The sequence below is a fragment of the Haemaphysalis longicornis genome, unplaced genomic scaffold, assembly GCF_048455015.1.
Source record: "Haemaphysalis longicornis isolate Haplotype H1 unplaced genomic scaffold, Haemaphysalis longicornis Haplotype H1 scaffold_5, whole genome shotgun sequence".
Taxonomy (NCBI): Eukaryota; Metazoa; Arthropoda; class Arachnida; order Ixodida; family Ixodidae; genus Haemaphysalis; species Haemaphysalis longicornis.
The window spans coordinates 32,175,609-32,187,688 of record NW_027526385.1 but is presented as its reverse complement, the minus strand read 5'-3'; the positions used below and the strand labels follow the sequence as shown (position 1 = coordinate 32,187,688).

The 12,080-nt window shown below is 46.7% G+C and overlaps 1 protein-coding gene across 1 annotated transcript in view; it reads right to left on the bottom strand.

Annotated features, from left to right (window-relative positions):
• The window catches only part of LOC144138037 (deoxyribonuclease-2-alpha-like), a 33,143-nt gene extending 21,881 nt beyond the window's left edge, over positions 1-11,262 (bottom strand). The window contains exons 1-4 of the mRNA XM_077670091.1: positions 11,041-11,262; positions 5,039-5,240; positions 4,375-4,447; positions 308-469 (exon numbers count right to left, since the gene is read on the bottom strand). Of these exons, the coding sequence (XP_077526217.1) occupies positions 308-469; positions 4,375-4,447; positions 5,039-5,240; positions 11,041-11,150 (547 nt within the window). The 5' untranslated portion in view covers positions 11,151-11,262. The remainder of the gene's footprint in view (positions 1-307; positions 470-4,374; positions 4,448-5,038; positions 5,241-11,040) is intronic.
• Positions 11,263-12,080: the final 818 nt, after the last annotated feature.

Below are 12,080 nucleotides of genomic sequence, written 5' to 3'. Positions count from 1 at the left end.
TGTTCTCCGCAGGACCTAAGTCTACTAGAGAACTGGTGTTGTAATGCCAAGGCTATTGGATGAATATATCTTCTTATTCATCATCATCATCGTAAGACTATCTACGCCCACTGCAGGGCAAAGGCCTCTCCCATTAATCTCTCTTCTTACGAACAAACATTTTTTGTACCCCAATCATGCACGTCATTTCATATTGCCCTGCTTCGAGGCTCACCCGCAAAGAACGTCATTACCTATCTTGGAAAAGCCTGAGGCACGGGGTTGAAAGCCACGTCAATGTGATGCTTGGTAACAGTATTTCACTCACCTATTGTTTCCAGCTGAGTTGAGGGGAAGGTCACACACAGCACTGTTTGTCCCTTGTCGAACCTTTCGTTTCTCGGAAATTCGTACCCATGAAAAGTTTTAGGAAATTTCGTCGCAGTATGGATTAACCACACTCCTGTCCGTTCATCGAACATGAAAAGTCCTGTAAAGAGGCAGTGACATGGCGATGCTTCAAAGTCTCCGTTTTTATCTTGGACTGCAATCAATGGCGTAAGCGGAAAATGGAATGAGATAGAGGCGAACAGCGAAAACGCCCGTTTGGTCGAGGCATGTTAAAGATCCCCAGGTGGTCAAACTCAATCCCGAGCCTTCCGCAATGGCGCGCCTCATCGCCTGTGTGGTGTTAGCGTTAAAGTCCTTCAATCAATCAATCAATCAATCCATCAATCAATCAATCAATCAATCAATCAATCAATCAATCAATCAATCAATCAATCAATCAATCAATCAATCAATCAATCAATCAATCAAAATAGAATCAAATAGAGCGGCAGCATTGATTCTCTTGTGACGACGCTCTGCGCAGGTCTTGAGCGAAAGGGCGTTCACAACGCTAAGAAAGGAGCTAAGGCGAAAAGCAGAGGCACTCTCTTGGCCTCGCGGGCTGATTAGTTTACGAGAAAAGCTTTAGAATTGTACTTAAATATCCAAAATAGGTTGTAGATCAGTTGGCGGAGAAACCGCTTCTAGACCATTGCTCAAAGCCTCCAGCCTCCGCGCAGAGCTAAGAGAGGAGAAGACGGCCCCGCCTCAATCTCATACATGGACAAGATCGCATGCACACCGCGAGTCACGTGGTCAGAGGGCGATTCAGCTGCGGAGAGCGCATGCACCAAGCCGGCAGCTGGGGCGGAGGCGACGGCGGCCAGCGAACGAGGTTCTCGGCGGAGCTCGGGCTGGCGAGTTATGTGACGGGTTGCCAGGGTCATGGAGCAGGTGCGGTCAAATGAAGGTTAAATTTTCCGATACGGCGAAACAGCTCTACGAGTTTAGTAAACCATTGCTTTAAAAGAACAAGCCGGGGAGTGTGAGCTCGGCATCTCGCGCCGGGAAAGTGAACCAATGTAGCGACAAGAAGTAGGAGAAGCTATGAGAAAGAGGGACGCACACCCTCGGGGAAACAGCTGCGCCAAATGTGGTATTTCCCTGCCACACCTGCAATATGAGCCACCTTCAGAGCTGAAGGCACGGACGGGGGCAAACAGGATACTGCATTCGTCGGCTAATGAATGGAACGTGTTTGGAGGACGGGTTCGTGGGAACTGGTCAATTTGTAACAGGCATGGCCACGAATTTCAACAAAAAAGTTCAACAACAAATGGCAGATGAAGGACCGATAGAGGCGATGGCGAGCGACCGGAACGACTTTCACGGGGTGCTGTATATGCGGATGGATAAAAGGTGACGAAGGTTGCCGCATATGCTCAAGCCTTCAGCATACTTAAGAAGCTGAAAACATCGCCAGTATGTTTATGAACCTTCCCCAATATAAAACTGGAATTTTTATACATAAAGCCACGGAAGGTTGCGTGGCCGAGTAATTTGTTCCTGCATGTGGTGTTCACACAGATAATCATTGCAGTATAACGTAATGAAGTAGATTTTCGTACAATTTTTTTACTAAACGACAGTTCGAGGCAAGAAAGTGAGTACGCTAGACATCAGCTACGTGTCTGCTAGCTGTGCTGCAAACGTATTCGAAAGAGAATAGCCTTCTGCCGCCCCTCTCCCGTAACACGTTGCCCTCATTCTCGCATAGTTTTGGCTCTTCCCCTCCCCGGTGTCATCCCCTGTTGTATTGAATGCCTATTTTCTCAATTGAATTTAGTTTCCCAGCACTCGCATGGCTCGTGGGCCATTTAATTCGAGAGCCTGCGACCGTTCATTTGCTAATATCAGTTTAACTTGTATTTGGATTCAGGCAACGTTGCCTCTGTAGGCTATGCACTAATATCATGCCTCATACACTCCTGAGCGCCCTTCGGCGATCCTAAAGTAAATATGTCTTACCCACGCTACTGTTTTAGTATTTTCGAATGGTCTCGCTTGTCAGCAGTTTTTCTTATAAATCTTCCGTTTTTCAGGGTGGCTCAAAGAGTGACAGACAGACAGACAGACAGACAGACAGACAGACAGACAGACAGACAGACAGACAGACAGACAGACAGACAGACAGACAGACAGACAGACAGACAGACAGACAGACAGAGACAGACAGACAGACAGACAGACGGACGAGAATTTAGTGTTCGGCTAACCAAGTATTTCGAAGTAATTCATTTGCGTTCCCCTTAAAAAATAAAATTGGAAACAACACCCGCTCCATTCAAAGTATTGCAGATTTGCAGATATACTGAAAAACATGAAAAACATGAAATTAATGTAAGAAAGCAAGCCTGCAGAAAACGAACCAGAATACTGCACAGAAAAACACACACAATACCCCAGTCTTCAGCAATAGCTTCACACGACACGAAGGAATGGATATTTGATAACAAAGAACAAAGAAAGCGTCGTAAACATGCTAATAGCATGGATGGTTAATAGAGCATAAATATGTTATCTTTTTTTTAAATATAACTTTCTGAAAAGCTTCAAAAGCTCCTGTGGTTAGTAAATAAGGATCTTTTGGGAAGTGCACAGTGCACCAAACCGCACTTGAAAATACAAGGCGCAGCAGCAGTAGCTGGGTGCACTCTGCACGCAAAAATAATCACGTAATCTCATACACGGCGCACTGGGCCCTAGTGCACATGTAGGCAATAAATGCAGGATTGATTTCATGTGATGGCCGTTGACGCCAAGAGACAGTTGACTAGCACAGTGCCGCATTATTGAGATCCCACAGAAGCACTCCACAGAGTACTGGGTGCGATCCCGATTACTGATAAGGGCTCGGAAAATCGAGCTTGATACCAAACCTCGCTGAATAGTTGGTCGTCAATGTAATGTTCCACTATCATGAGTCAGGAATAACTATCACGTTGTACTCAACCATTTCGGTTAACATCATCAGGGCGACATTGTTGCCCAGATACGTCTCACGGAGTGGTGATCTAATTGGATGTTGCGGAAACATATTTTGTCTCCGAACATACTGGGCGGTTTTAGCCTAGTCTGGTTAGCGTTGAGAGACCGAAGCTGCATACTGGCCTCAGGATCAGCCGCAGTGTCTCGTCAATTCCGGCCAGTAAAAACAGGGGGTACCTGCCATTTCCAGCTGTAAGGACAGTTATTTCTTCGGCGATGGAACGGAAACAGGTATGTCCAGTGCAGCCGCTATGCACCCCTACCATTCTTTCTCGTTATTATCCGCGGAACACTTCCACGCGAGGCGATCCCTCCCCAGCAATGCAGCCCAATCACCGCATTTTGAGACCTTGCCGCTAGCTTCACATTCTCTCATGAACTAGTTGTAACAATGTGTGACCACAAATACCCGAATGGCCCGCACGTGACAGAGTTTGACGGGAACAATGTTGTTGACGACGGCAATGTCCTGCTTGAGTTGATATATGACGGAGGAGTCATCACTGAATTGGTTATCACGATCCAGAAGAGCGCAAAGGCTGTCAGCAGAGGTGGAATACAACGCTAGACGGAAAAGATGCAAACGCGAAGTCGGACCATGAGCAGGGCTGTTGACTCCGCATCAAAATATGTAGTTGGCGTGGCAATGGCCTACCACCTTCCAGCTCTCTAAGCGATTTTAAGTAAAACAATTTGATTTGATAATATCCGCAATCGGGGTTCGTAAGAACACTGCCTGTTGAATATTTTACTCACATTGCAGATTTCTGCCGCAGGGACAAAAAACCGTCATGATGTAATACGATAATTTTGCATCGTCGATATCCAAACACCAAAATTACGCCACCTTTAAAATAACAAGAAAACGCGGCTTCTTGCGTTTGCCTAACCTAAGGTTTTCAGAAGACTGTGTATGCTATCATTGGAACTGAGCTACGGCATTTGGAGGAAAGGTCGGATCGATATTTGCTGCGACAACATCACGGTGACGCGATGCGTATAAAAAGAAAAAGGCACCTTTTGTGTGTCCGTATGTGTTTGCTGCCTGTTTATCCGGGTCGTGGTCATTGTAAACTGCGTAGACCAAATCCTGCAAGAGTACAAGAGGTCACTTTTACACCGTCCTTATAGGTTTTGTTTTGTTGCTTGCCGCTTTGGTAGCTGCTTCAGCACGTGTATTCCGCATTCGTGACAATTATTTGTGCGGCCGACAGACTGGTAAGTTCTCGCCTAAGCACACCACTAGTAATACAAGTGGGTTAACAATAGGCTACAGTGGGACAAAAAGCGTGCACCAGGTTGAAAGTTCGATTGAGGCTACAGTATGACAAGCTTCGTCCTGAAGAAATTGGGCTCACGTTGAATAAGTATATTGTAATAAAAAGTAAAAGATGGCGGAAAAATGGGATAACAAAGTAAAAAAATAGTTAAAAATAAAGTATTCTGTGAAAAACGCCAACGCATTTTTCATCTAAACCGAGCGGCCCCACCAATTTTTATAATAACTTGAGTAGACTCAACTCGGCTCCTTTTCGTTTCTTATCCCACTTTTGTATACGGAATTGTGCACATGACTTTACTCTCTATGAGAACCCATTGGACGTGGATGTACTGATGAATACGAAATAAAATGGAAGTGCTTTTTTCAGAGATACGGTAGTTTGAGCGACCGAAACATTACCTTGGGCTTCTTCACTGCCGTCAAAGGCGCAATTGTGTTGGCCAGTGCTCCTTTATTCTTGCTGTCGGTAATGTCCTTGGATGACAGTGTCCAATACTTTGCAGATGATGGTGTGTTGGAGTCAACGTAGAAGTATTCAGTCCCTTTATACACACGACCTTTCGTGTCTTTCACACCCTTCGGAAGCTTGTACATGAAGAACCTGTTGACATGAAGCCACATAGTGGTAACTTTCTTGAAAAAATCCAGTAGGGCTGAAAACATTTTCCCGTTGGGAATTGGACATCGCAAGGTATAATGAAAGAAACGGTCAAGGGAATTGAATATTTCCACACAAAATAATAAATTAACATTTCCTCGTGGTTGGAAATCCCTACAAAGCCAATAGAGCGGTAAAACAGCAAAATATTTGCTTTCTTAAGAAATATTACTTGAGTAGAATATTTGTTGTACTAAAAAAGACCCTGCAACATTTTACTCAACTATTTTAGAATTTGTAATATTTTCCAAACGCAGTGAAGAAGCACATGTGGCGTCGAGCATGGGGGTCGTGAAGCACCTCAGAGAAACAGTACTCCTCTACGTCAATTCACCCAACTTCGAAACTTGTGAAAAGATTATTCTTTCTCTGCCCTGGCATGTTTTCGTTCTCGAGTGATATCACTCGCTCTTTAGTGCGGCCATTGTCGGGCTCCATTTCTGTAGCAGCACTGAACGCTTTCGATAACCAATTTACAGAACATCGTTGGAAAAGCAAACGAGAAAGTGGAAGGCGAATCTGCAGTATCACGAAAATTAATCCATGCAGCTCCATGCTGACTATAACTATTGCTTTCCCAGCAGCGTCAGCATTAAAACAAAATCAAAGCCCTTATGGGCAGTTTTGCGGGGCCCTCTTAAGGATTAACGTGCAGGACACCAAAATGATGCCTTTGGCTTAATATAACAACTGCCTTTATCTTTCTCCTTGGAGAATATTGCTTAGGGATTTTAAAATACGAACAGTCCTATTGCGCAGTTTTTAGAAGCACTTTTCGGCTAAGCGATCTGAGGGTAAAAGCGCTTGTTGCGGTGAGACGTTTTCATGGTCATGCATATTTTTGAGGTGTTTCAGATTTTCCTTTACAAATTCACAAAAAACAAAGCGTAAATGCGTCTAGATTTAACAGGCTTTTTTTTTGAGATAGACAAGAAGTGGCGATTCACTCGAATTTATCTGTACCCACGAAGTATGTTATTAAAAGAGATGATGATGATAAATTCTTTTATTAAGAAGGGGAGGACCAAAGGTCGCTGGAGGGGGAAGAGGGGGAATAGGGAGGGAGGTAGACACCCACTAAATCACGCTCGCCAGGCCACTGGCAACGCCAAACTCGGCTAAGGTCACCAGGTGTTGAGGATGTTCGAGAATGTCCCTATGTAATGCTTCCATATTTGAATTTTGAAAAACACTATGGTTTAGTCTATGAAGATCAAAAGCGGAGGAGTGCAGAATAAGATGGTCCATGTTTGCTTCACACACAGTGTGGCAGAAGGTACATGTGCAGGGGGCAGCGGTGCCAATGCCCTTCTTCCGGTCAGCAAGTGTCTGCCATTTGTGGATCATATGAGGTGTAGTGGCCGTGTTGGCAAGTACTTTGTTAATAAATATTTCTTGCGATCGGCTGAGGGGTAAATACCAGAGCGTGGAAATCCGAAATTTTATCAGCACCCAAAAAAAACCCCTCCCGCTAAAGCTGAATCCAGAGAGCTTGCGTCAGCGTTAGCAATGAATGCAGGAACCCCCTTCAAGTCATATTCCCAGGTAACGGCCTTGAACACGGCTGTAAACAACAGCAAGACTGAGGCTAGGTCCACGTGTGTCGAGCAAGCCCAGGTTGTCCCGGCAGGTGCCCTTAGCAAGCTCCAACAACAAATGGAAAGCTTCATTCAGCAAAAATTTGAAGCAATGCAAAAACAGATCATGTCTTGGATGCAGCACTCTCAAGGGCACCGCGAGCAGCCACCAATCAACCCAGTGCCAATCGCAAAGGCTGCAACTTCAGCTGGATTACCTCCCCCCAAGAAACCTCTTTTAACCTCCCTAGAACGCCCCTCGATATCTAACGCTCCGTCGCAACCAAGTGTGCTGTCGCAGGTAGCGCAGGAACCCAAAACCCAGGCTCCCAAGACGCAGTTACCCAAGTTGCAAGAAGAGCCACAAAACTCACCTCTCCCTCTTGAACAACGGAACCCTGTTTCAACGGACTTGCCACTGGAAGCAATCACGAAGTTGCTGGAGAAAATGAACTCCCGTATGGAGGCAATAGAACGGGCCTTAGAAAAACAGGACGAATTACTTAAGGAGCACAAAGAAACCAATGAGCGGGAGCTAGCCCAATTGAAAGCTAACCTAGACGAATGCAAGAGAAACTACCGACGCGCCGGTCATCGCAGCAGAGACTAATCATGAAAACTCCGACAAATATATGCATACAATGGAACTGTAGGAGCATCTCTCAAAATTTCCAGGCATTAAGATATCATGTAGACCAATACAAACCCCTCATTATTCTTCTACAGGAAACTAGAGGCAAAGTTTCGTTGCAAAATTATCACACATTCATGCACCCAACTATCACCCACGGCTCCAGAAGGCGCATAGACCCTGTTCCCTCACAGAGAGGCCAGGCAGCAGTATTAGTCCACAAGTCATGCACTGCAATTCTCATGCAGACTTCACAGGAAAGCAATCAATACAGAGAGATTGTGGCAGTCAAGCTTGGGCTCCCCGGCAAAAGCAGACAGCACTCGCTGGTGGTTGCCTCTGTATACTACCGACCGAATCGCGGCACCACATTGCCGGACGAGTACAGCTGGATACCAAAATTAGTGCACGAAGCCAGTGGCACCCAGATCATCATAGGCGGAGACTTCAACGCCAAGCATCGAATCTGGGGATATGCCACCACTGATTCGAGAGGACGCTTCCTGGCTGATCAACTGGAGCTATTACCGCTTCATATCTGCAACACAAGTGGAGTACACACCCGAGCAGGGCTCCATGAGAAACAAGCCGACACTACGCCTGACTTGACCATTTCCTCCCTGAAAGCAGTCAAGCATTGGGAGACGCATTCTTCAACATGGGGCAGTGATCACCATCCCATTATTGTTACCGTCAATAAAAAAATTCGCAAACAGCGTACAACCATCCGAGCCGTAAACTGGTCTCACTTCCGAGATGGCATAGGAGCTCAATTCGACACCATTGAAGAGCTCGCTCAGCTTATGCGAAGCAATCTGAGCTCTGCAACCGAAGAAACAGTTGGCGAAGAAGACACGGGACTCGCCGATTCTCGGATGGTAGCACTGTGGAAGAAAGCTAATAAGCTCACACATCAGTACAAGACCAACGGTAAAAGATATCAAACCCTCCGTCAGATCAGAGACACCTACAAGCTCATCAAGCAACACGGGGAAGAACTCAGTAGAGCCCAATGGGTCTCTACCTGTGAGCGGCTCGGCAAAGCTAAAGGAATGAAGCAGCTGTGGGCAATCGTCCGCAAAATGCTCAACAAAGGCAGAGGTCCTTCTCCGCTAGAAACTCTTACTCTCCGCCAAGACAGCGACACGCTCGAAGAGGAAATCATTAAATCTTTTTTTCCCTCACGCCAGCCTCACGCCACCTGCTCCCATCGAAACACCCAAGCTCGAGTCCACAAACGCAGAATTAGACGCCCCCTTTACGCTGGGAGAACTTCATGCCGCCCTTAAGCATGGCAGAAGTGACTCAGCACCGGGACATGACGGTATCACTTGGAAGATGTTGCGGAACTTAACCGAAGACACTGAGACAGCTCTGTTGAAAATCATAAACGAGCAGTGGACCATGGGAACAGTCCCGGAACACATGCGCCTTTCAATTATTAATCCGATACCTAAACCGGGAAAGGACCCGACAAAAGTCACCAATCTCCGCCCCATATCGCTGACACCAACCTTATGCAAACTCGTGGAAAGAATGATACACACCAGGATAACCCACTACATCGAATATTGCAAGCCAGGCTTACACCCGTCTCAGGCCGGGTTCAGACCCAACATGGGAACTCATAATAACCTCTGGCTGCTTCGGAGGGTCCTGAACCGAAACGCAAGAAAGGGACCACCAGACTACATCCTGGCAGTCGACATAAAGAAAGCGTTCGACAATGTCAAGCAGGAACACATTCTGTCTAATCTGGCCGGGATTTACCCCAGTCAGCGTGCTCTCGATTGGATTGCCAGATTCCTGGAGAACCCGACCAATTCGACTTCGGAGCACCAGCAGTGTCCAGCCTGTGACATATTATCTCGATCGTGGTGTCCCTCAGGGCTCGATTTTGGGTCCCCTGCTCTTCAATGTAGCCATGCTTACTGTGGCCCAAGAGCTTGAAACCAATACTGGTGCCCGCTACAGCATTTATGCGGACGACATCACCATTTGGACAGAGGGACGGGACTACAGTGGGAATATTGAAGATATGGCCACCGAGCTTCAGGCTGCGCTAATTGCACTTGAGGAAACACTTCCAAAACTAGGACTTACATTAGCGCCGGAGAAAACGGAACTCCTCTATGTCAATGGAAGGCGGAGTGCCCTCCTGGCAGGGGAGGCAATCACGTTAACACTGGGGCAACATGAAATCAAGACTAAGCATGGACATGTCAGAATTCTCGGCATTCCTATACACAGCTGCAACACGGGCCACCATTGGATCATGGAACTCAAAAGGCAATGGTCTACGGTCCTACACGCAATCAAACGCGTTTCCAACAAGTTCGGCGGAACACGACAGACAGCCTGCACTATCCTTTTGAGATCTATTGCAATTGGTAAGATCACCTACGGGGGTACAGTCGTAACCCTGTCGAAAACAGCTGAAAAGACATTGCAAGTACTCCACCGACACATCCTTCGGACTATCACGGGGCTTCCCAAGTTCACCGATCTACGAAAGCTTCGGGACCTTGCACCCCTACCGCCAATCGAGGACATCCTCAGAAGCGCTCAGTCGTCATTGGACAACCGGCTGCACCTCACAATACAGGGCCAAGACACCTTGCTTTGGGACACCCGACGAGTCTGTACAGAAGCCCGGGTTACTCCAGGCGAAACAACCACCTTGAGTTTCCCTACCCTGCACCCCTCCAAGACTTGCACGACCCCCGCAAATGACGCCACTTCAGCCAGAGAGAACCTCTCCCATAGGCACAATCAGCACAGCGCCAATGCAGTATTTACTGACGCCGCTCTTAATGAATTTCGCCTGGCCTTGGCCTGGTACAAACCCTCGACAAGAGAAGCCAGACGTTACGTCTGCACACTGGACCACGCAACACTTGCACAAGCAGAACTTTTGGCTATCTGGACAGCTCTGAGGGACAACACCGGGCCTTCCGTCATATATACAGACTCATTTGAGGCACTACGTAGTATTGAGGACCCAAAAACAGACGACGCCACTGCTCAACGCATCCGCCTGATACTCCAGCACAAGCAGAGGAACGACATTGACGCCAGGGTCAGCTGGACGCCGGGACACGTCGGGGATCGCGGGGGTGGTAACGAGGTGGCACATGGTCTTGCCACCTCACAATCTGGAGTTATACCTGTACATCTCCAGCCTCTCCTGCTCGGATCTCCCGACCTCCGCGATCACCCCTACGCGGACTCGCTGCCAGGCGGCCACTTCGAAATGGCGCGAGTACGACGCTACCTCCGGTTTCTTCACCGCGAGAGATTAAAAAGCATTACCCCTCCACAAATCTTTAAGAAATAAAAGAGAAATGGCACGAAGTACATTCGATTTGCCTTGTGTACAGCGTACACGAACAATTACATTTTTACCACATAGCACATACTAACACTTACCGAAACAGTGATGCTGTGTTTCTACTATAAGGCATGTCATGTACCGCGGGGAACAAACCGTGAAATGTCGTGTATCTTAGTAAGAGAGAAAGGACATAACGCTTACCAGGCGACGTCGGCACCTTTGTCATTCTTGCACGAAGTGCCAGCGTTGACCACGCACACGAGAGCAGTAACTGCCAAGCAGAAAACTGCAAAGCCTTTGAAAATTCTCATCCTTGCTTGCTCAAAGAGATATACCGGATATTTGATCAACCTCTTTTCGCCAGTCCTAATTTGCGACTACCGACGTTTGCGTGCATGCGAGGTAGAATTAGCGCTTTTTTCGTCGTATATATATACGCTTCAGAGAGAAAAACAGATGTCATGCGAGGTGATAACATTTTGTGATAGCTTTGTTTCTATTATCGGCATTGGCACACCCTTTGCTCACGGTGCTTTGTTTTAGGGGAGGCGAAAGAGGTTCACATATTGAAACGCTAATAGCGTTAACCTTGTTCGGCCTACGTGAACAATATTTTCTGCGAAGCATACCGATAATAAACACATCCTGCATTGCACCATTATGAACAATGTCGGGGGATGGTCATATCTAAAAACTTGCGAAAAAATGCCATAAAAATTAATGTATGCGGGTAGGAGGAATTTGGGCCGCTGATAATTAACGGTCACCGGCTAATGCGCGATGTCCAGTACACCTTTATAACGGCATAGGTTTAGTGCCTACATCAATCACCCCTCCAAGGCTGGAGTTCTCTTCTGGAGTTCTCTTCTGGTCTTTTTCACAATGCCTAGTTTAAAGGCCATTATCTGCTCTGTTCTAACTTTCCTGGGCTACGCTTCTGCTTAACGATTTTGCACTCCTGCAAACACGTTTCAAAAAAGAATCACTTTTTGATAGTAACGGCATATTTTGTAGTCTTCAAGTGTCCAGACACGTTTTAAATGGCTTAGGCCCAATTATGGAATTAACGGCGGGAGTTCCCACTTAGGGAAAATGTTTTTTTTTTTCTTCAGCCAAACAGGTTTTATGCTGTTGGAAATTCGATTCCTTGCTTTGCATATCACTGTTCGATTTTTTCTTAACAAAGGACTCGACACGACACGTGACGAGCTCTTCGATGTGAGCAAAAATCCTGCCAGCCC